This window comes from Centruroides sculpturatus, unplaced genomic scaffold (genome assembly GCF_000671375.1).
Source record: "Centruroides sculpturatus isolate CEXI.00-Female unplaced genomic scaffold, Cexi_2.0 scaffold60, whole genome shotgun sequence".
NCBI classification, from domain to species: Eukaryota; Metazoa; Arthropoda; class Arachnida; order Scorpiones; family Buthidae; genus Centruroides; species Centruroides sculpturatus.
The window spans coordinates 755,602-780,319 of record NW_019384349.1 but is presented as its reverse complement, the minus strand read 5'-3'; the positions used below and the strand labels follow the sequence as shown (position 1 = coordinate 780,319).

Genomic DNA, 24,718 nt, shown 5'->3' with positions numbered 1-24,718 from the left:
ACTTTATAATAGAAAGTCTCATACACCGTCTAAAAACACAACAGTTTACTATTAAAAGGTCCTTTTATACCGAAGAAAAAAAACTTTCTCTTTTATTACAAGATCAAGAGTTTATTTAATTAGTTATAATTAAAGAAATAAAAAAAAAAGCACGTAAAATTCTTTTTTAGAGTTTCTAATATTTGTAATCAGAAAGAAAACGGATGGCAGAAAATTGAAAAAAAAGGAAAAAAAAAGTGCCTTTCATTGGAGCAGAACACGAGAGAAAGACCAAAAAATAGATTTTTTTCCCTCTTTTTTTGGACAAAGTGTCAGGATTGAAAAGTCTGACAGATCTTCTGGTCGTGGATTAGATTTTAAATCATTGAATTGAGATCTTTTTGGTGTGTTGCCAAGTCACGTGACCGAAACAGGCCCGCAATGGTTTTTCTATATAGAAAGAATTGAAGAAAAAAAGTGAAAAAATAAATACATACTTGATACGAAACGGGAGCCACAAAAGCAAATCTTTTGTTTGTAATGGTCTTAATTTTCCTGAAGGATTTCATGCTCAAAATAACAATTGTTGTTTAGAAGAATGGAGCCACTGAACTTCTATATCGATAGTGTAAACACAGTTACGCCATTCTTTTTGTTCCTGTGTATATTTTGCCATTACCAACCATTAGTTACAACAATAATATATATATGTATGTGTGTATATGTACAACGGTAATGCACGGTTTGCACCGATACTTAACATTTCTATAGCGAACAGATAAAAAATGAGGGTGAACAATTGTTACGGATGTTTCTAAGATGGCCGCCGGATAGATTTACGACGATATTCTTTTATTCGGGGGAAGAAATTAAGCGAAAAGGGGGTGGAATTCCTACCTGAAGTGACGAGAAGACCGACGTCACCGAAACGGGTACGTAGCTTATGTCTAGTCGCCATGGCAACAATTGGAAGTAGCGAATCAATCGAAAACACTTCACAAAGATGTGGAAAATACGTGATCGAGTAGCTTTGCAGTCACCTCGGTCGAGTGGATGAGGAGGTAAATAGAAGAGGTATCGGGCACACCGACGGACGAACCATTAAAACAATAACAGCAGTAGTTGGGTAAGAACAGGTGTGGGGTTAGAGCACCACTTGTGGTTCGAGTAGGTATCCGCGACTCGATTGTGGCATTCGAGCACGAAATTAATGGTTCCAATTGTTTAATAAATGTGTAGGAGTAAAAAAAAACATGCCCTTATATACTTTGCTAGAATTTTAATTAAAAGCATCCCTTTTCTTACGAGATTCCGACCTTGAAAATTGACTCGAACGGGGTGATTATCGAGTTGTACTTTTAAAAAAAGATGAAGAAAGAGGAGGAGAGGGTGGGAAATTAGCCACTTAACGGTGATGCAGAGCAGTGAATCCACTTTTACAGGATTGAAGGCGTCGAGTGCTTAATACCAAGTCGAAAATTGCCTATTTACTAAAAGCTTGTTTCACACTATGGGGTGAGTCCATTGATAGGCCTCGTCGAGTTGCATAGATGAGAAGTGGTTGTGTACTATTGCTCGTTCACACGTTCCGAAGTATCCCCATACAACGACAATCGGTATTGTCCACATTGGCGATTTAAGTTGTCGCGAGTGTTCTGAAAGAACCTTTGTAACAACGATATCAAAGCTTGAACAAAACGTTTGAATGGAAAGGCAGCGAGACATTGTTAACGAATTGAAAACACAACCTGTTGAGAAAGTGGCTAAAGAACTCGGAAGGATTTTTCCACTACTCTTTTTTTTAACCCTCCACACTTCCTACTAAATCGAGGTGTCCGTTTGTATTCAACCTGCACTAATTGTCGCCTTGCAAACGTTTCGATCCGAAGGTCTTGTTAGAGTCTAAGATACAACTGTCGTTCCTACTCGAGACCTTAAAGAAGAGAAACCGGAGCGCACCTATTGTGTTCCACGAGCCATTCCCACACTCCCGCACCTACTTCCCTACTGATATCGCCAGCTCTACGCACCTACGTCTTTGCCTGTAATTAATTTGCCAATCGTCCCCTACGCGTTATTAATATAACAAACCCATGCGCCATGCCTGTATGTACGCGTTTATAAATATATAATATCCCCAACGCATTTTTAATCAGACTGCTGGGACTTTGAGGCCGTCCGTCCCATCCCCACGGCTATTGTTATAGGAACAATTGATGGGACCCTCCATCCCTCCCTTCCCCGCTTGTGGACATTCACATGAGACTGGTCGCAGCGCTAAGTTGTCCTACACCTGGCTGTCAACTTCTTTCTTCTCCTGACAATATGCTGGTGTTTTCTAGTCGCGGTCTTTCACTTTTATGCGCTCTGGGAATTCGAAAATAACGTACCGAGTCTACAACCCCCCCTGTGCAGAAATCACAACACTCGAAAAGCGCGCTATCTCTATCGCCCGTATTAAATCGTCAAACTAACTTTTATGCTACCGTCTTTTGTGCAACTTTGCGTCCTGGAATCCCCCCTTTGGGGCATTAATGGCGGCGACGTGACACGAGACGTTCCGGCCAGATACGTAGACACCGTTTAATCCTCCAAGCGTAGTCTAAAAGTCGCGCGTGACCCGCCGAACACGTGTTTAGACCAAAGAAGATTTGGTCGTTTAACGGCGTTTGTTTCTTAATTAAGTTATTAATTGCATTTAAGGAATGTTAAAAGTGTTTAATTAATTCGTTATAGATCGGGTGCCTATAAATTTCGGTGGCGTAGAGGAGCGAGACGAGGCATCAACATCCTGCTATTACACGTCAACAACGCCACCTGGATTGGAAGCGAACGGGAGAAAGACCGGGGTGGAAAGGGGGAGGAACGAGGGAGGAAACGAACCCCCTCCCGTCCTCCAGACCGTCCTACTCCAACCGTAACCGCGGTTCCGGTTCGACACTCCCACCGCCAGACGGACCAATGGCTTGGCTAGACAGACGCGAATTAACTAGGCTGCCATTGGCTGGAGTGTCGTATACCGTCAATCAATAGCACGCGCTCGGCACGGGGAGTAGGGCCATAGATGAACTAGCTGCTGGCAGACGAGGACGTTGGTCATTGATGGTGAAGCGCTACGTTGTAAAGCCAGCGACGGTGCAACGATTCTATACAGTCAAAGTACGTGTAGTGTGTTTAAAGTGGACGTGAACGATATCAACATTCGGCCGAACAGCAGCTGCCCGTGTCAGCTGTGCAGCCTGTCCCCATTGTCAGCTGCCAGCCCCACGGCCCCGAGTGAAACGGCAACCATGGATAGGGACTACACGCCGTATCCTTACGGCATGCACGTGGCTAGTAACAGTCTGGACACAGAACCGAAACTTCTCTCGCACCATCCTCACGCCAATCAAATGTGTGTGGTGACAACGCCCAGTCCACCGATGCAACAGGGACAGAGTGCACCCAGGCCCCCTAATACGGGCCCTAGTAACGTGAGTACCGCCAACAACGGTAACAACAAGAAAGATAACGATCGGGTCAAGAGGCCCATGAACGCCTTCATGGTGTGGTCTCGCGGCCAGAGGAGGAAAATGGCCCAAGAGAACCCCAAGATGCACAACTCGGAGATCAGCAAGAGGTTGGGCGCCGAGTGGAAATTGCTATCGGAAGCGGAAAAGAGACCTTTCATCGACGAGGCGAAACGTTTGAGGGCCGTCCATATGAAGGAGCACCCCGACTACAAGTACCGACCCCGAAGGAAGACGAAGACGCTGATCAAGAAGGAGAAGTATCCACTGGCGGGTGGATTACTTCCGGCCGACACCCGCGGACCCGTAGCAGCAGCCGCGGTGCAACAAGTAGGTAGAGAGATGTACGCGGTCAACGGTTACATGCCCAATGGTTACCCCGCAGTTATGCACGATGCCTACCAGCAACACGCGGCTGCGGGCTACGGATCGCAAATGGCGGCCGCAGCAGCGGCTAACGGTGGACTTTACGGTCGTTACGACTTGAGCGGTGCGGGAGCGCAGATGTCGACCCCCATGACGACAGGCTCTAACATGTCCATGCCTTACGTCAACGGTGCTGCTAGCTACAGCATGAACGCCTACGGAAGCAACAACGTGGCCCAAATGTCGGCAGCCGTCAAGTCCGAACAATCTTCTGTAAGTCCGGGACGACGACACGGCTGCACCACGGAACTTCGCGACATGATCAGCATGTATCTGCCTAGTGATGCGGGGGACCAATCCAGACTACAAATGGCCGCTTCTCACTACCCCGACGCGGTAGGACCGGGTACAATGCCTCTAACTCACATGTAAGTTTGTTGCTTCTTCGCCTAATCTCTCGAACTAGACACGTGTATATATATATAGAAAGACTTTTTGGCCGTGTCTGCCGAGACCCAACCGACAGGAAGTCAACATCTACCCAGTTTTTGTTGTATTAACGAACGCCACGCTTACTTTATTGATGTTTTCGTTTTTTCGTATTATGTAAGAAAAATACGGACGAACTGTTGGAATAACGACCGAAATGCCAGGCGCCCAATGCGCCCTTTTTCCACCTCCACCGACTTTTCATTTGTTAAACATTCTCGGGGTGTGTCTGATAACTCCGATCTGATAACGCGCAGATTTTTCACCCTCCGCTCGATTGTAAAGCGACTGGTTTATCCGACGCCGAGGGGGAAGACAAACCCCAAAAAATTTACATTTAAACTACTCCGGAACGTCCTCCTACCTCATTAGATCGTCTGTAAAACACCCGGCCCCACCTCCCGGGCCCAGACGAACCTCTACTAACACTGATATCTATATCTGTGGCGGATGAAGCAACGGAGAAGGCAGAGTTGTCAGATGCATCCGTTGAATGCACCATCGAGCACACTGGCCCACGACCGCAGCCCAGTTGCCACGCTTTTTAAACCCCTTATTTTACCCCAAAATTCTCTGGAATCTTACTACAATGCTAAAGAGATTTACCCCGTGGGCGTGTTTCTCCTGCGTCAATCATCCCTTCCCTGGCCACCTCCGTCATGATTTTTTTTTTTTTTTTTGTAAATACGTTGGCTCCACTTATTAAAATTTCTCTACCCTCCACAACCCGCGAATATCCCTCGGGTACCTAACAATACACGTAGCATAAGTGTGGCCACCATAGACTGCGGTCTCCATGGGACGGTCTCATATATGGTTCTCTCCATCTGTACATAAATGCACCCCTTGGTTATTGTCCTCTAGGCAGTTTGCTGTCTGGAAAAAGAAACCAATGCAAATAAATGGTCCAAGAACATAAAATTGTGTCCTATTATTGAATTTTATTAATTTTTTTCTTTCGATTTTTTTTTTTTTTTGCCGGCCGATTATCGATCTTTTGAGCCAAACACCCGTTTCGTTACAAGTATCTGTTAAAGCGTTACGTACGAAATTCGTAGAAAGGGGTCATCCTACGTGAAATTGAGTAATTTTACAGTCTAGAATTGTCTGTATCGTGGTGTTTAATGTCTGGCGAATGTCGACTAAGCTGGGTACACAAAACGGAGTTTGTTTTGTCGCCAGATGTCGAATGTTTCGCGTGGTGCATTTATTTTTTTTTTTAATATAATTTGGCAATTTTTGTTTCCACACGAAATTTCATCAGGTGCCAATTGCTGCGACAATATTTTATGTTATTTTGTTTGCTTTTCCTCAAGAAGCCAACGCATGGGGAAGACGTAGAAGAGTTTTAAAAAGAAGTAAGTTAATACAACGCTAATTATGCCATTTGTTTTCTATTTGAACGTTGATGTCATTTATGTTATTCTATCTTCCGTTTTCTTGTAGAAATGCTGTCAAAGTTTGATTCGCAACGAGGAAATGCAAGACTTTTCCCCTTTCATACAAGTACGAAGTGAAGGTGAGTGAAATTTTTTTTTTTTATTTCTTGATTGGCAAACAATGTATACATGTGTAGGAACTATACATAACTTTACTGGAGTTAAATGCAAACTTTACACTTATCTCGGGTGCATCTGTTTTAAGTAAGTCATCGTCGTCACCGGATTTTAGGCCGTTTCGTGAATTCTGCTACGATGAACCCAATCTTCGTGCGGCGATTCATCCGGAACCCCAAAAGAAAACGCCTTTTTATCTCGACCCACGCCAAAAAATTTCATTTCTGGGAGGGATGCGACCCCATTTAATCCGTAATTTATGGGGGATTTTGCTTATTAACCGCGGGGTGAAAGAAAGCTATGGCTACTAATGGTGAACTTTGACCCCGTACGGATAGGTCCTTGATTAAAAGTTTGCCCCTCGTGTGCCTTGTATGTCTAATGGCGGATTATTGCTGGGGATGCGTGTGCCGCAGCTGTTATTACTACCGACAGATGGGATGATCGGATTCTAATGGTTCCAGAACGGTCTTAACCGTAAATACTCACCAAAATGCGATTAATTAAACGCTAACTGACGGAAAAATATTAATTTTTAGCATTACAACATTTCGTTTTTTTATACCCACCCCTTTTTTTATTGAATATTCTTTAATTAAATATTAAAAAAATAAAAAATAAAAAAACTGCAGAATTCCAAGCAAATCTGTGAACTGTGACACGACATGACAGATTTTCGACGCACCTCCCTTCCCAGTCTCAGGTACTGTGCATGGCAGAAAACAACCTGGGAGTGGTGACCTTTAGGGGTCATCTAACTGCCCCAACGTGGAAGAGGGTTAGGTCTTCTTTCAAGCTCTCTGCGTGATGTCCGTTCCGTTTTCAATCACTCTTTCAACCATGAACGGTTTTGGTCCAAACAACGAATTTTAAACAAGTTTAAGGAAGCGCTCTTAATAATCCCGTGTAGTTTTCTATAAATAAACTCTTGTCCTTCCCCGTAAGTTCGATTTGCCCGTTTGGAAAATTTTCTACAAAAATTCCAAGGTACAAATTGCTTCGGGTAATGACTATTAAACATCGTCCACTTCATCGCCACGCGTAAATTAATAAAGCAACTAACGGATTAGTATGCAAACCGAGCGCAAAAGCCCTTCGTGAACGGAGGGGGGCACCTCGAAAACCACTGCACAACTAGAAATTCCCCGGCGAGGAACACGATTATTGTAAAATTCTATCCGGGATTAATTCCTCTTTCTATTGGGGAAAGGAAGAACGATAACAGTTAAATTTAATCTGGGGTTAACGCGTCTTGTGCGCAGCAAACGGGGGGAGGGGGTGGAATAGCGAACAATTATCAGTTTCAAGTCCGAGTTGCACCGAACCACATCATTAAATTCAAAGGAGAGACGAGTTAACCCGACCGAGTTTTTGGGTGGGTGATGGTCACGATTTATGACACTGCCCCTGACCCTTAGCGGGCGTGAGGCCGAAATTAGCCACCGTCGGGGCAGTGTCCGACGCGTGTCAGGGCCACGTCCCTTCGGGGCTTCTTTTTCCCCCCTCGGACTCTAAATCTGACAGCGCTACAACTGTCAGTTTAATTACAATTACAGACAATGCACGTCCAGCCGTAAAGCCAAACAACGTTTGCACACTACCTCAAAAGGGTGGGATTCGGAGGCATCTCTCTTCTTCTTCGTCTTGTTCTTGATATATTATTCCATCAGTCGACTGTGGGACAGTAATTGAATTACTTTCATACTCTCTCTTCTCCATAGATTAATTGTATATATTTGTCATGGTAAATTTACTCCGCCACAAGATTATCTGACAAATTATTGATGTTTTTGTGGGTAACGGGGGTCGACGAATCAGACTAGATATATCTAATCTCTCGACGTATTTATCAAAAGTATTCATATTTCAAAAGATGTGTGACCTATTAAACTTTACAAGGACACATTTTTGTCTCTCTTAATTCCAATCTATTCATTTTGTGCTTCTTAATTGGCCAGTCTAATTAACTTAGGCCTTCAATTTTTAATGCTTCCACTGCGTTTTCGGTCTTGTCTTATTTAATTGAATAGTCGCGATTTTTAAACGGGTTATTCTATTTAAAATTTTATCAAGAGTTACGGTTTCGTGACGCTTAACTAACGTAACTTAAGGCAAAACGCACGAGTTGACATTTTGCACAGGGGTGTTGGAACTTCTCGTGTGTATAGTTTTATCATTTATTAATATAGGTGAAGATTGGATTAATATTCCGAAAGACATCGAGTAATCAAAGGGGTAGAATAACTGTTAATAATTAAAAATGAACACTACTCGGTGCTATTAAATTTCGAATCTCTACACTTCGAAAGTATTAGAAGACGGCCTAAATTTATGTTGAACACAAGATAACGCAACATTAAAGTCAGGTAGATGCGAGTTTAAAGGGCTTAACGCTGTTAAAACCGAAAATCACGCCGAAAAGACGACCTTAGTGTCAAATTTTTCTGCTTAGTTAGAACGTCAAAGTGATGGATTTTTGATGCAGAGTTGATTTATTCGCTCTCAATCTATATGTTTACGTCAAGGTCCCTGAAATCACCGAATCAACGGACGATAGAAAACAGGTGTGTTCGTCGTCAAAGCCATGCACGCACAACTCGTGAACCATGCTCAGTAGATCATACCCACCCATCCTCTATTATAATTCTGCTGTCTACCATTTCCCGGATACCTGACAAAAATCATTATACCACAAAATAAATGGAACAGAAATTAAGACCGATTTTTTTTTCCTACTTCAATAGAATGTTTGTGTGTTTGCATCTTGGTATCCTCTCTTCTGAAAAACAAAACTTTCCCTACTCCCTTCCTTGTTTATATATATATCTAATAACAAATCAAAAAAATTTGGGAGTATCGGGAACACGTCGCTACTTTTAACTCGTTCCCACACCATCTAAAAACACTAGCTTCATTACCATAGTCTGGTTATATTAGAATAAAGTGTTATAGGTCGCATGGAGTTTGTCGAACTGTAGGTTGTCTGACACCCACTCGTAACTATCTCCTTCGTCCTTTCTCCACCCTGACCCTTTCCGAAGGTCGTGTGAACCTATCCAGACATTTTATTCAATTGACACTACCGAAAACGCATAAAACTCGATAATTTGGAAACAACTCAAACGGTGCCACTAGGTTTTTCTGTTGTAGAAAAGGCCCTAAATTCCGGCTCACTCCCTTTATACAAAAGTGGCCTAGATCCGCCTTTGATAAAATAGGCCCCGTTGCAAATCGGGCCCTTTGATGGAGATAAATCCTTTACTTCCGAGAGACATATTTGGAAAGGACGTAAAAGAGAAGTAGGCCTTTTAGAATTTCCAATGTTTCTGTATTTAAAAGGGAGTGAATTACACCTTTCTTATTTTATAAAATATAGGAAGGAGTTCTTTTGTGGGGTTTAAGAAAAAGGAAGAAAAAAACGGTAGAAATTTATAAATTTTAACGGTTTTAGAAGGTATTCGTGATGCCTAATCACCATATTATTGAAAGAATCTAGCTGTGTCTGGTATTGTTCGATAACTATCCCTCGGGGCATTAACTACAGAAAAATAGAATCCATTGTAACAAGTTTAATCTTAATGGCGTTAACACAGTAACTATAACTTTTCGGGACTTCTTTTATGCTAAATTCCGATGCCGATAAGACATAAAAAAAATTTCATCCCGAGCGGCAAACGTCCCAAAGGAGGAAATTAAACAGTTAGAGGCACGATGACCTAGTATATGACCCGTTATTATTAGCCAGTCACGTGATTGGGGGTGGCGGAAAACATCGGCACGCATTATAATTTTAATCAATCTGCCGTATCGTTTTCGAACTTTTAACAGATGAAGGAGGGCGATTAAACAATGTACTTAATGATATGACGACATGCAACCACGTTAACATCTTGTTACTCTGGTGGTAATACCAGAGCCGTGGCACGATTACGACACTAGACGAGCGATGTTTTCCAACGTTTTTACATAGTTTGACGGGTCCAAATCTTAGAGTTTTGATGGCAACAAACATACCAATCGATACATAACTCGCTTCTAATTATTAGTTTCATCCTAATCCCTGTATTGTACTTGGATTAGATGGTTCTGTGAAGGGGGATGGAGAAAGATTCGTCTCTCTCCCACAATAGATCGGACGCCGAAGATTATCCGGATTGTATAGAAGAGATGGTATTTGGTGTTACAGACAATGTTGGAAGTATAGATTTAAAGCGTAAATTAACAATAGTGTAACGTAACGCTTTAAAACCCCACTATATTAGAGATTTAGTTGAAAGATGGTTTTTTAGAACTGGATTTGTCGACTTGATTGCATTCATTGCTTATATACCATCCGATCTTTACATTATACAGTTGTAATATTTGCTCCTTACAAGGATGAACTATGACTTTGTACATTGTACAACTTAACTCCGATACTGTAACATAATTTACTCCTTTATTTAGGATGTTTGTTAAGCTATAAAAATACTCTGGTTTGTCTTTTTTTTTTTTTCCTCCTATAATTGCATGCGTTTTTGTGTTTTATTCATTTTCTAATAACTTTTAATGGCGACGGAATCCTTTAAATAAATGTTTAGTTTAATATTAAATTAGAATTTCTAATGTTTTATATAGATTTTATACATTAGAGCAACACAACCGAATTTTAGGCCTTGCTTTTTCCAGTTCATTTCGTGACTGTACTTTTAGATTACTGAGCGTACAACGTCGTACAATTTAATATATTATTCGTTTTATTGACTCCAACGTATTTTAAATCATTTTAAATTAATTTATGTCGGCCATTTTTGCATATATTTATGTAGTTGTCTATGTAAATTCGTATTGGTTTATGTCTTCGAAGTGTCATATTTATAGTTTCGCTAGCGATATTCGTTTGTTTTAATTGAATTTTTACGTTCGAATTTTAATATTTTTGACTGTAAATTATTAATTATTCATAAATACACCAACAATTTGTGACAGTTAGAGCAAGGCGAACATATTTTAATTTACATTTATCCAGTTAAAACTACTCTTCTAAGCTATTGTATCTGCGGGTTATCTAAGGGTTTAAAGTTAGTTTAGAATTTAATTTTTGCTGAAAATATTATTCGGGACAGTTCTTTATATAAGAAATTGAATATATTTTATAATATTTCTATCAGGAATTGTATTAAAATAGGAAATTTATTCGAGTTTTAACATCTGGTTTATGTCAGAGTTGAATCACTTCTTCCTTCATGTGACAACAATGCTCATAATAATCACACGGATTTGACCAGTTTACGAAGGTAATAAATATTAAAAATGGGATATAAACGACATAATGACAAGTGATTTTTATATATTTTCATAAAATTTCACGAAATATAACTTTATAAATGATTCGTTCGTTATCTCTCTAATCCATTTTAAAACGGATTTTCTTTAAATTTTACTGCTAGAATTTTAAAAATGTTTAAATTAATTACATTTGTATAAGATTATATTCGTATTTTTGGTTAGATTTTAATGAATTTAATCTCTACACATTCATTTTAGGCCGATTGAATTCTGAGATTAACGCGTATCGGGAATAGGGAGAAAATTTTGAACTCTTTACACGGATTTTTACAACATAATACACATATTTTTTAATTATAATTAAGTTGTTTTCGTGTTCATTCGAACGTTAGACGAATTCGAAAATGTTTCCCGACTGTAATCATTAAGCAAACATCGTCTATTCCGCGAACATTTTCGTGATTTTCATTATCTGTTAACGAGTTCGGTTGAAAGTTTTGTTTAATTTGCAACGGTTCCGTAATAGAAGAAACCCATAAAAGCTTTTAAATTAAGGATCTTTCGATGTTTAGAACTTATAATTCGGCAAAGAAAAGACGGCCTTTCTTGTATAAGGTGCATATAAACTGGATGCTGTTTAAAGTCGATGCTCTCTCTCTCCTTTGACAACGAGAGAAACACAAAAAGTTATCTTAAAAAGTAATTTTTAGAAAGTTTTTTTAAATGAATTTACAGATTTTTAGTTTAAAAAGTTTGGAGAGGACTAAAGTCAAACAAGATTTTAGTTCCAATACAGAAGCAAAGTTAATGTAGCCTACATAATAGGACTATCGATGTAGGAGTTTATCACAACCAAATTATTGAATTTCTATAAACAGTGAGCATATCTAAGATCACTCTTCTGTAACTTATAGATTACAATTCGATCTGAGTTAGGGATGCAGGTTTTTACACCCCAGAAAAAAAATATATATATATATATATAAGACAAGAAAGAAAAATGCATTTAGTACTTGGAACAGTTTCGGTACTTGGCGCAATTTATGTATATAAATTAGTATTTTTATAGTTATGCTAGATGTACTAGATCGGTTTAGTTTACATATTTCTAACTTAACCTTCAAAAGGGGTGTTTATAAATGGATACTACACAGGATATCCCATGATAGATCCGGAAGAAGACCTTTGTTGGAAGTGAATAGAGGAGGAGGTAGTCGATTATGTAGAAAGTAAAAGCATTAAAGGTTTTATTCTATGTCTGTTTGATACAATTTTCTTTTCTCTTCCATCACAGGAAGCAAAAATCGTGTGTCCTCGGGAATCGTCACGAAAAAGTGGATTCCGTCTTAAAGGCTTAAAGTGGTTGAAGAGAAACGGAGCTTTATGGCTGTGTCGAAGATAACGGCAACTATCGAACACCCTGTCATAAAAATCACATTAGTAGATTTTTTCACCATCCACCTTTTTTTTTTTTTCCTATCCTCCTTCACTTCTTTACCCTCTCCCCTCTGTCTCTTCACTCCGTCTGCCTTCGTACCTCAAAAAAGTATCTGCTGATTTGTACTGTTTCTTATGTTCTTGGCTCGTTATATGTAACTTTTTTCTTCATCTAAGCAATACTTAGACGTCACCTTCGATGCACTCTTAACCTTTTTTTTCGTCATTATCTTTATGTAGTAATTGTCGACTAACTTGCGCTTCCTGAATTGTGATTGAATAAAGATTAAAAATGGTGCCGATTTCACTACTTTTCTTCAGTTTTATACATATTAATACGTGGGTTTCTTCGTTACAAACTCCATCCCTTCGTTAATATAATGAGGCGTATTCTTATAATCCATTTGTTTTTTTTTTCATTCGTTGTATCTGTTTTAACCCGCAATTCTCGAAGGAATAAGATTTTATATCGATTCTCACTTGTTGCAATTCATAAAATTTACATTAATTTTAAATAAAACCCACAAAATTCGGTGCCTGATAGAATTTTAAACGGCATTACATCTAGAAGCACCCCGCTTGCAATGGGCGTTTTTAATGGAATTTCGATGATTTATGCAAATAATTGTTATCTCTATGCCTTAATTATGATAAATATTGTTAAATAAAGAAGAAAATTCTTAGTATTATTTCCCTTTCATGAAGTTTAACATACTTTAAAAACTTGGTTTCTGCGAAACATTTCGTTTTGCATTAATAGGTAAGTTAATGGGGGGAATGCCGTTTGTTGAGTTCCTATAATCCATATGTTAGATAGGGGAAAGAAAAAAAAAAATACAAAGTAGATACTAACACAGGAAGCTGGTCATTATGCGCTATTGTTTACAGCAGACCTAATGTCGTCTACTTTATATTGGACCTATTACGAGAACGTTTTGTTCTACAGAAAAAAAGAGCGAAATTAACCTTTAAAAAACGCATTCCGTAACAATTCTTTTGGTTTATGTTTAATTAATAAGTTTAAACTCGAGATAAACAAATAATAAACTTTGTTTAGGGTTTTAAAAAACTGAAAAACTTAACTAGATGGACACTAATGAATAAAATGAATTAAGGAATAAATCATTAGGTCGAAAGATGACCGGAAACAGAGGGGGAAAAAACAGAGGTTTTTTTTTTACTGAATTTTTATATTCGAAAACGTATTAAATCCCCTGTCGAATAGGGTGACAAACACCATATTTCTCATCGACTTCGCGAGTTGCTCGAGGCAAAGAAATGACACGGAACAAAAACGAACGAGTCGAGTTTTGGCGCATTCTTTAAGACGTGAATTTTTACAAGATTTTGCAGTACTTCTTTTTTTTTTTTTTTTTAAAGCAAAATTAGAGCTTTTATATAATCGCGAGACGGTTTTATCGATTCGAAAAAGGATCTGACAGCCACTTAGAACAGTATCTGAAAAAGAATTAAGAAGGTGAATGCGAGGAAGATAAGTGTTAGACCATCTGTCGGAGACAGCACCGTTTTTCATAGCTTCACCGTGTGGCCACGAGCCATCACTCATCTCAGCGGGTTGGACGACCATCCTGGAAAGACATACCGATCAACTTTCATGCTCCCGAAGCTCTTTCTTACTGAAAAGTTTCAAAGTAACGGACTTGTTTGATAAAGTATAATGTCCCTCTACAAAAAACTTTCTTCCAAACTTTTGTAAACGTCGCTCTCTTTCGCTCGAATAAAATTCCAAAAATACCCACCACCAATCACGTGTTTATATATATATATATATATATATAACACTACGCTTGAAAATTTTAAATGCCTTCGATATAGGTAAATGAGAATATTGGCGTGTGACGTGGTCTCGAAACACACACCGGCATTGGTCGGCGGAAATATAAGACGGGGTTTTCTCGTTGACGTCAGGCGCGTATCGGTCGCGTGTCTCGAAACTAGTAATTATCGGTCGTCATAGAAACCGGGCGAAAATTGGCCAACGTGTGTACACGTCGAGAAATTTGTTAGGTGACATAATGAAAGGTAACAATAACTTGTCAATCTGCTGTCGACAGTTAAGATACGCAAACAAATTCGTTACAAAAGATACGGATCTGAAACGAGTTGATGCTAAAGATGGAAAGGCTGGTGTGGGTCAATAACCCACAACCCTGTTGCCAAACAATACAAATGATAGAGCCAAATGAAAAATGATGTTCGGTTAAGTGAATTATGACGATTTTTATTTTTTTTCTCTTGTCGTCATTGATATTGCACCTAATGTAGTACTGTTACATGCACCATCGTGCTATTAACTGTAAAAGAACTTTAGAAAAATACCGTTCCATTAAGTAAACCGACCCATTTCTTTTGTATTATGTAGTTGATAAACAACCGAAGCTAACTTGCACCATTTTGACCAAGTGTCATTGATAATATGCGAATAGCTTACACTAGATCTTAGTCCAAGATAAAATTTTTCCACTCTAAATTATCCGGTAGGCTTTTAAATTGTTACATTTACCTGAGCATATCCGTAGTTTTGCTTTATTCGTGCTACAAAACTGGTTCTACTCGTAGAGGATTTTGCAACTCCCAGAAACAGAAAATAAAAAAACAAATCTGTTAAACACTAAATTATTTTTCTTTCAAAAATAACAACTTTTGACTTTTCTCAGGCGACAATTTGAAAACGTTGAAATACCACACGATTTCTTAAAAGTTCTTTGCAATTTTTCAACATCTGCGGTGTTTTTTTTTTCAATATTTAGATTCGGATGTCCAACAACAACGCTATTAAGGCGATACTTGAAAGTTGGGTAACGTTTTACGGGTGTTTTGTTGGAATTTCTCAAACTCCTACAAAGTTCTCCTATTGAAAGCGACTTTATGCAAGACGAAAGGACATAAATACACACTTTTTAGTTCGGTTAAACGTTCTTTACGAACCGTAAAGGTGGACCGTCCAATTTAGTATATATTTTCATAGGGGGGAGCCAATTTTTATAGAGCGCCGTCGTACAAACTGCACGCGGTTCAACCGAGCAAACGAGAAAGAAATTATCCAGTATCATTGTCAGACAATTGACGTTAATTATGGGAGATGTCTCATTTATACTTCCGGGTTCCTTTCGTCCTCTTTAACAATAACGAAACGAAAATTTCCCGGAAAAAATCACTCACACGACGCGGAACGTAGATCTTCTCTCTCACCCCTCTATTCCGGATTTTTTCATCAGATGATGATCCTCATAAAGTGGTTTGGACGCGGCACCCTTGCGTAAATTCTCACCCTATGGAGTCAATACAATCGGCTCGGATGGTTGTCGACGAACACAATGTAAGCAACGTTGTGTGGAGGTCGAAAAAAACTTTTTTGTAGTCGCCATATTTAGACTTAATCGTGTCTGGCGGAAATGCCATATTCTGAGTCAGGTCATTTACACTCTTTTCGTGATGGTCCGACACATCAGTTCCCTCGCCAGGGCAGATTTCCTACGACTCTTGTATCGTTAGACTTATCTCCTTCAACATCATTATTCTTTCTTCCCCTTCTTTTCAGTCCAACTTTTATATATATATACATACATACATACACACACCCTTTTTTTTTAACTCTCACCCTTCTTCGAGTTCGAACGGACACGTTCGCAACCGGGTCAACCTTCTAAACAGTTCTATATCAAGCGGCAAAGGGGGATAAATTAACTCGTGTGGTTATAATAACTCAATCTGTATCTTCTGGTGGCGTCTGATCTTCACGAATTGAAGCACACTTGGCATGTTTCTAAAACGCAATCCCAATGGCAAGATGTTATTACGACAAAGTTAATTGGTGTCTGGGTGAGTTGGGCTTTAATTATAACCGCCTCACTTCACTCCCATTGTTTTCACACGTCTCGGATAGACAGGTCGTTAATTAGGTGGCCGTTCTTGTTTTTAACCACGTCCATATTTTTCTTGCGATACAATTTAACACACAGCAACCTCCGAAATGCGATAAAAATCCGTTTCTTTTCCTCTATCCGTTCTCGTGTGCCCGGATAATTCTATAGTTAACACGTGTGTCTTCGATTGTCTTATCGCTTTCCATCGGTGTCAAAATATAAATATTCAGAAAATATAATTTTAAAAACTTTTCTAAGTCAATTGTTTATAATTCAAAACGGTTCATCCTTCCGATCATACTGATGATTGTTGAGGATGCTCAGGATCGTTTTTACACGGCATTAAATAATGATCCTGAGTATCACAACGTGAAATGCCTAGAATATAATAGAATGATCAACTATTTTTACGAAAAATCTAATAATTTCAAGCATTTTTGAAAGGATCCAAACAATCGACACACTTCCTCAAGCTTACAAATTTCGGTATTATCTTCTAATCACGGATCTGGCACACATCTTGAGGTATTGTATATGATTACAGGATCCTCATAGAATTATTTAGATACGGCATTTCATTGGGATCTAAGTTTAAATCTGTTAAATTTATCATATCGAAACAATTGAATCCCCTAATTGGCATCATCTGAGATTTGGAATTAAGTGTTTTATTTATTTATTTCTAAAATTAGATAATAACAGACTAAATAAGATAAAACTTATATATAATATCAGTTAATTTAAGAAATAAAATGGAGAAAATTAAATTCTAAACTCAATTTAGAATGGGATTTATTAATTTTGACATCCACGAGTCCGAAATTTTCGAATATTCATCAAGTTTGAGCTTAGAATTCACTCAAATTTAAAGTAATAAATAACAAAGAATAGTTTTTAATTTACATTTTTAATGTAAAAAATTGGAGGAGAACAAGATTTTGGATCCAAAGTTGGAATTTTTATCTTCTTTCCAAAATCTGAATCGATATGGAATTTTATCTCTTGCGAATCTAAACAAATTTGGAATTCTTCCAAATCGGAAATACCTCTATAGACACCTTTAAATGGGTTAGATTTACAAGGAAAAAAAATCCTCCAAATTTTGAATCTTTAATCGATTTGATTACTAAGATTATGGATAGAATAGAATCAAAGAAAATAGTTTTGTAACCGAGAAACTTAATTCCGAATGCTTAAGAAGAAGAAAAGAAGATAATGCTTGTAGCTAAGGGCTTAAGAAACTAAGAATAAAGATTGGTGAATTTTAGAAGATCAAGAAGGGAAGATTAAAAATCAATAACTTTATAAGATAAAGCACTAGAAACTTCTACAAGAACAATGATTAAGGACTAAGGACGAAGGTCTAAGAATATAAAATTAAACTTTTGAGGTGTAAGAAGCAAGCTGAAGGATTACAAAAGTAAGAAATTTATAAGAAGAAGCGTGGAGGAATCAAAGCTTCTATTTTAAAGCAAAATCCTTAAAGAATCCTTTAAATTTGAAATCTTTGACACCGATTTCTTCAGTTGTTGAAAAGTGTAAAACTTGCAGCATTGGAGGGTGCATGTTTGAAAGTATCCTAAGCAAACTAATAATTACGAATTGTTTGACGAAGTCGTATTATTATTATTATTATTAATAACCGATGCAGGAGGAAGTTTTTGGGTTTTGCAATTAGTCGGGACGGACCAGGAAGTTCTCAACTTCCGGATCAGTCGGGTTGGATAAAAACCCATACCTGCATCGGCTTGCTTGTTAATTACTGATGTTTTAATTAGAAATCATTACTTAGTGTTTCTAGAGCGATACTGCGTTTCCGCCAGACGGGGTGGAAGGGAGATAGTCCGACACCTGGATGCAACTAATTATATGGAAGGCTGTTTTTAAAAACAATTTCTCATCGATCTCGCGCTTATGTCCGAATCAAAAATGTTGTTTTGGATAAGTAATTAATAAGTCTCTGTTACTAAACTCGTTAATTAACATTTTCGACCTCCCTTCCTTCACGTTTTCGCCATTCTCACGATCTGCATTACACTTTCTGCCCACTAACTTCTTTATTAATTAAAAATTTCCAGACTTTTAAGCTATTTTCTCAGTCTCCTGTAATGAAGTAAATGAGAATTTGACAATAACTTTCAACTGATGCAATCAATCGTCTCGAGTCCTATACAATTTCTAGCCCTTGGACTTATAAACCGAATAGTCCTTGATCCTATTGGATTTCATAAAATTCTTTATTCTATACAATTCTCGCTTGTTGCATCATTAAATTTCTTAGTTTTTGTTCCTTAAGAGCCCGAAATTCTTATTGAGAAACCCAACTTTCGATTTGTTTTGATGGTCGGAGTGGGAACAGATTGAAACTTGTGTCGTTTCTAGTAAACGCTTAGTGACGTGTTTCAACAGAGTTTCCTCGACTCGGCAACGGATCAATGACGAAAAATTTATTAATCTAGAGTCGCGGACAGGAAATGAGCGAAGACCGATGGGAGTGGCAATATATATTTGCACAGCCAACCTCGACAATAGGTGAGTTTTCGTCCTTCGACAAAAACACTGTTTGTCTACGAGTTCTTCGTGTTTGTCCTGTAATTACGTACACAAGGGTCGGCAAATTTCTACCAACTTCTATGGAACAAAGTATTACGGCGAATATTGACTATTTACACAGGCACAATCGGACTGGACGCACGATATACGTGTACAGAGAAAAATCATTGTGTACAGTAAGTTTAGGCCTATATTAAAAATATATATATAAAAATTTTGTTTCGTGTATGGAAATTTTTATAATTTTAATTAGAGAAGTTTACATTCTATTTTTTATAGGAAAAAAATCGAAAAAATAAACCCTAATTCTGTTACCTGGATAACTTTTCCAAACAATTAGTGAGTGTACGAGCGATAAACAGACTCCACTCTTTTTTTTTTCAATGTGTAAGTGTTGATTATATTAGACATGTGAATCGTTTGTTTGATTGAAACGGTTCTTTGCAAGATTTTCCTTGTCTTATCAGGTTGATAAGGGGGATAAACCTTGACCCGCGAGTTGGCTCGTGGCGTCGATGCTACACATAATTTCCTGTTGTGCTGTTGGCTCCTCTTCTACTTTTTCTTTCTTTCTTTCGATCCTGTTTCAATTTGTTCCTTTCCAGATACTTTATCCTTTATACGAGACGACGCAATCGCCTTTCGGTTCACGCCCAGTAACAAAAATAAAAAATAAAAAAAAAAGAACAGCGTGTTCGTGTAACCACTGATTTGTCGGGCATCACCCGCAATAGGAAGAGAATGAATTATCATAAGTAATGATCGTGTTATGTTACGTGACGAGAGAATTTTACGTCGAGTTTAACACTAAGAATGCACCTTTGAACATACCTATGATTCTTTTTATTTTTTTTTTAAATAAAATTTGATTTAAATTGCTTTTATAAGCCTTTATACAGCGTGTGCCTTTGTTGGTTTTTTAAGCGCCAAAATTCACTTAAAAAATCGAAAGCCTCTTCTTATAATCGAGTGGGATCTTTACAGTCAAAAGGCCTCTTTGTAATAAAATTATATTTTTCTTCCCCGAAAGGCCTCTTTGTATCTAGATCTTTGTATTCAAATGACAAGACATATATAGGCCTATATGCTGAAAACAAATCTTTTAGAAAATGTCTTCTCTTCCATCCAAATGACATTCGTGTATCAATAAGGCCTTCTTTTTTTTGTATCGTATTCGTGTTTACGTATTAGAAAGAATTCTCTTTATCCAAATGATCTTCGTGCCTTAAAAAGGGCTTCCTTTCTGTATCCAAATGATCATTGTGTACCGAAAACACCTTCTCCTTTCATCCAAATGATCTCAGTGTATTGAAAGGGCCTCCCGTTAGTATCCAAATAACCTTAATATATATAAAAAAAGTTTTTTTCTTTGGATGGAAATGATCTCTGTGCATTGAAAGAGCTCCATTTTATTAAACAGAAATTATCTGTGTTTATCAAACTAGACCCTATAAATTTATGTTGTTTATGGATTAATAGAATAATTTCTTGTGTTCGGACTTCCGAAGACAACTTTTCTTGTAAAGGAACCATTTTTCCAATATCACGAGACCTGGAAATTTAGGAATGTTCCGGGATGCCAGAATGCACGCGTATTGGATCCTGCGACACGGTGTCTTATTGCCCGTCGTGACATAAGCCACCATTAAATGTAGCACGTGGTGACACACCTAAATAAACACGGGGGTGGGCGGACTTGGTACTCGTGTTCTAGGAATAAAGACAGAATTTCGGGGACACACCTGTCTTCATTACTTTGCGGACTTGATAACCTCAGTCCATTAACTGTTACTAGTTATACGGTATGCTAACTTACTTAGCTTCGTCACGAAGATATCACGCAAAAGCGTGATAGACGAGGAAGGAGCGCCGTTGTAAGAATGAACGATCGGAACTTCCATCTGTTGACCTCTGAACCCTTTACTGTCTCTCTGCGATGACGTCACGTCAGGTGATCGGGGAGTGGAGACCGAAAAAAAAAAAGAGCCCATAGATCGTACGTTCGGTGCGATGACCATCTGACACGACTCCTTATTCATGAGTCCTTTATTTACACGCTTTAAAATAAAGAAAATTCGGGAAAAAATTAATTTGTTTCTCTGGGTGGTTGACCTATTCTTACTGAGGGTGGACACAATTTATGTGTCGCTTATCGGCTTCATTATGCTACACCCTCTTCGTGTCAAAGGTCATACAACCATCTGGACTATTAAATATTTCTCTCTAAATGTTTTTCTAAACTCCTCCGCTTCTATATGTTTACTTGGCCTTAACTTATGAAACCTTAAAAAAAACGGGAATACAAAATCGACTCGTATTTGTATGTAATTAGGATTTATGTCACGTGTCGATGTTCGCCTCTCTACCAATATCTTCCGACGCTTTTTCTATAGCAAATATCACGTTCGAGCTTCGGTTCGATTCCCGTTTCGTCATGCTAATTTAGTAAAAATCCTATATAAATATTAATTATAGTAAAATATACTTGGTGTAAACATGTGTCAAAATGGCATTAGGAATTATAGGCCCGGATAAAAAGAAGTAACACCATTAAAAAATAAGAAAAGTTCGATGGTCTTCTGAAACATTCAAATAAAAAAAGGATGAAATATTGGATATTGACAATGTGGAGCCACCCATAAGTCCTTCAGGTATATTTTACAAAGCTTTATAAAAACCTGTACGATTAAGGGAGAGTTTAGTCAATGAATTATATTGTAAAGTGTAGAATTTTAGTTTAGAAGTAGCGTCAAAAGTAGTTTTTATAAGATGTACTGTACAGTACGGTTCTAAGTAGATGGAGATATCGCTTCATTTTCCATTGAAAAATCAAAAAAATAAAAGTGGAGAATATCATTAAACAAAACAGAACTCTATAAGAACTTGAAAAATAGTCTGTGAAAGTATAAACTATTGTCTAATTTTCAGAATGTTTATTGATTTAACAGTACAAATCTGTAAAGGAAATAAAAATCTCGGAAAAAACAATTTTCCCTTTCAAAGGATTAGAGAAATCCTGGATCATTTCTAGTTTTAATGACACTAGATTATAAATGAAGAAATATAATAGGAAATAAGGTGTTAAACGGCGATGGACTTGTATTCGAAAACCAATGAAATATACCGAAGAAAGTGCACTTGGCGATCGGCTGGATCAAAAGACGAAATTATCTTCGACAACGGAATCGCATAGAATAAAGATAAAACTTTCCTAAGGGACATTAACACACGAGTCTCTCCTTTACGAAAACCTATATAAGGCAAAAGGGAGGAATCTATTCGCACGTCCACGCTCTGCCGGAACCTCCACCCTTTGTGGCCGGTAATTTTCTCCACCCGTCACCCCGTTGACCCTGCACGTGGCGTCCCAAAGCGTGACCCCATCAATTACCCATCTCCTCATTGGCCACCACATCCATATGTATAGGGTTTGATTCCATCATTCTCGGCCAGCAACACCTAGCGGACCCATCCTGAACCATATTACCATTTGATAGCAGGTGTGATGGACCGAGTATACCCTTCAAACCTTAAAAAAGAAAAATAAAAAAACAAAAGCAACACCCGAGGGGTGGTCGAATGTAAAATTCAAATACACCTTACCTATAATTAAGGGGCAGGATAATAAAAAAGTTTAATTTGAATATTAATCCATCAAGAAATTAATTACCCGGCGAGTAGCGCGAGAGCAAAGAAAAAAGATCCGCCATCTTGGAACTTTGTATAGTAGCAAAGTTGGAAGAAACGTAAATTGATTCTAGGTACGTTGACTAGGGAGAGAGGGTTATGACACTAGATTGTGAGAGGGAGTAGCTAGTTCCGGCAGGACTGTCCGGGGTTGCGCCACGTTCCACGACACCCCCGGCCCGTCCAATATGGTATTAACGTTCATTTGCACCTCGAAGCCGCCGCCTTCACGTCACGCAGCGCAACGCTGTCGTCGCTTTGCCGCTCTTTAATTACATTGTGGCAATTACATAGGGCAAGATGGTACCGGACCCATGGTTAGAGGCCTCTAATAGAAAACAAAACCTCCTATTTTCGGATTTTTTCGTTATGGCTTGTATACCTACACCAGTTTAACATCTCCCTCCGAGATTTAACATGGCTCCGTCTCTGTTATTATTAGATACTGTCCAAGATTCCACTATATTACCGTCCTATATTTTCTTTCTTTCCGTTTCGCCGCCGGAAATTTAAATATTATTATTTTTTTTTTATCTTTCTTTTTTCTTCTCATACGCGACTTTCGTGAGTTTTGATGTAGACCAAAAATGGAGATCTTATCCGTTTTTTTTTTTTTTCTTTTAATTCTTTCGATTTCCGCCATTTGATTGGTATTCAAGTTTTCGTTATTGTCGTTCATTGGACGATTTTGTGTATGGAACGTCAATTATTACTCTCGGAAGGGGGGGTTTGCATCATTTGTCAGAAAATGACATCGGTTAGACGAAAACAAACAGATAAATATAAGATAAAGAAAGATGGACGCACCCGGTCGGCGCCATTTTGATTACGTCTGGTAAATTGTTTTTCAGCCGTCGACAATTTTAACGAAAATGAACTCGTCGAGATGATTCGTTCGATACATTCCTTACATCGTCTCACCCCCACTAGATGTAAATTGGAGACAAAATGATGGGTTTCTACGAATTGCGAATTACCGGGCACATGTTGAGGTTAAACCGTCTTAATGGATGCCGCTTTAACCTCTGACCTGTCCCTAATCGCCTCTCCGTGTGTCACGTGACTGAAACTCTACGGCTTCCTGGTCTCCTTTCGTCTTTGGCCCCTTTCAATCGCTTAATTAATAATTTCTACAGGTAAAAAAAAACTTTCTCTCCGCCTCATTTTTTTGGGGGGGGATCAGAAACAAAAGTAAAATAATTAAATAGATAAACGTGGATATAAATAAAAATAAATCGACTCTTGGAATAAATAAAATGATCGTTTCGGGTGCTTTTCGAGTGACGTATAGAAAATGTCTAACGTCAATTAGTAAGCTTATATTTTACGCTTCGTTTATCACCCCTTAGAAATATAAAAAAAAGGCATGGAAAGAAGTAAAAGAAAAAGGAACAGAAAACAGAGCCAACTCATGACTGGCAAATTCGTTCGTCCTTGGAAGGTAAGCCCTTTCCCCCGAGGACGTTTAAGGGATTGGTGGGTCAATGCCCCCCGTAGAACAGCCACCCCCGAAATTTGTAAGCATCGCCCTTCCTCGATGACGTCACGCCATCGTGCCCTGGCAGGGTTTGTATTGAAACGTCTGGCCAAATTGACTTCGTGAATTCGGTTTACTCTCAACCGGATCTCGGAGTAGAAAATAGTTATTAGCGGGTGCCACTGCCGAGGTGCCCGTACAACCAAGGATGAAAGTCGATGGCCAAGTTGCATAAGTCCTGTTGATTACCTGTTTCCTTATTGTGAACGTGTTTGACGTGTCGGGGTAACTGATTTAAAGTGGATTGACGTCAAGGTTAGAGAGAATAGCAATCATTATCCACGAATAAAAAAAAATCATTGATAAAAATTTGGCAATATTCGAAACAACCAAGGAAGCTGTTACAAAATATTCACAATAATAATATTTATGTTATTCTCGTCGATCATTTTTAATCTTTTTTACCCATTTACATAACATGGAAACTTTTTTTGGTTGGTTTTAATTAAT

At 38.3% G+C, this 24,718-nt stretch overlaps 1 protein-coding gene across 2 annotated transcripts; it reads left to right on the top strand.

Annotated features, from left to right (window-relative positions):
* The first annotated feature begins 1,460 nt into the window (after nt 1–1,460).
* LOC111637195 (transcription factor Sox-3-B-like) lies at nt 1,461–12,911 on the top strand. Of its 2 annotated transcripts, XM_023382634.1 has the most exons (3): nt 1,461–5,701; nt 5,790–5,862; nt 12,462–12,911. In XM_023382634.1, exon 1 carries the CDS (start codon nt 3,270–3,272, stop codon nt 4,284–4,286), a length of 1,017 nt encoding a protein of 338 aa, XP_023238402.1. In that variant the 5' UTR covers nt 1,461–3,269; the 3' UTR covers nt 4,287–5,701; nt 5,790–5,862; nt 12,462–12,911. The 2 variants fall into 2 exon arrangements, with proteins under 2 accessions (XP_023238402.1, XP_023238393.1); XM_023382625.1 differs by having other exon boundaries at nt 1,461–5,862.
* The last annotated feature ends 11,807 nt before the right edge of the window (nt 12,912–24,718 follow it).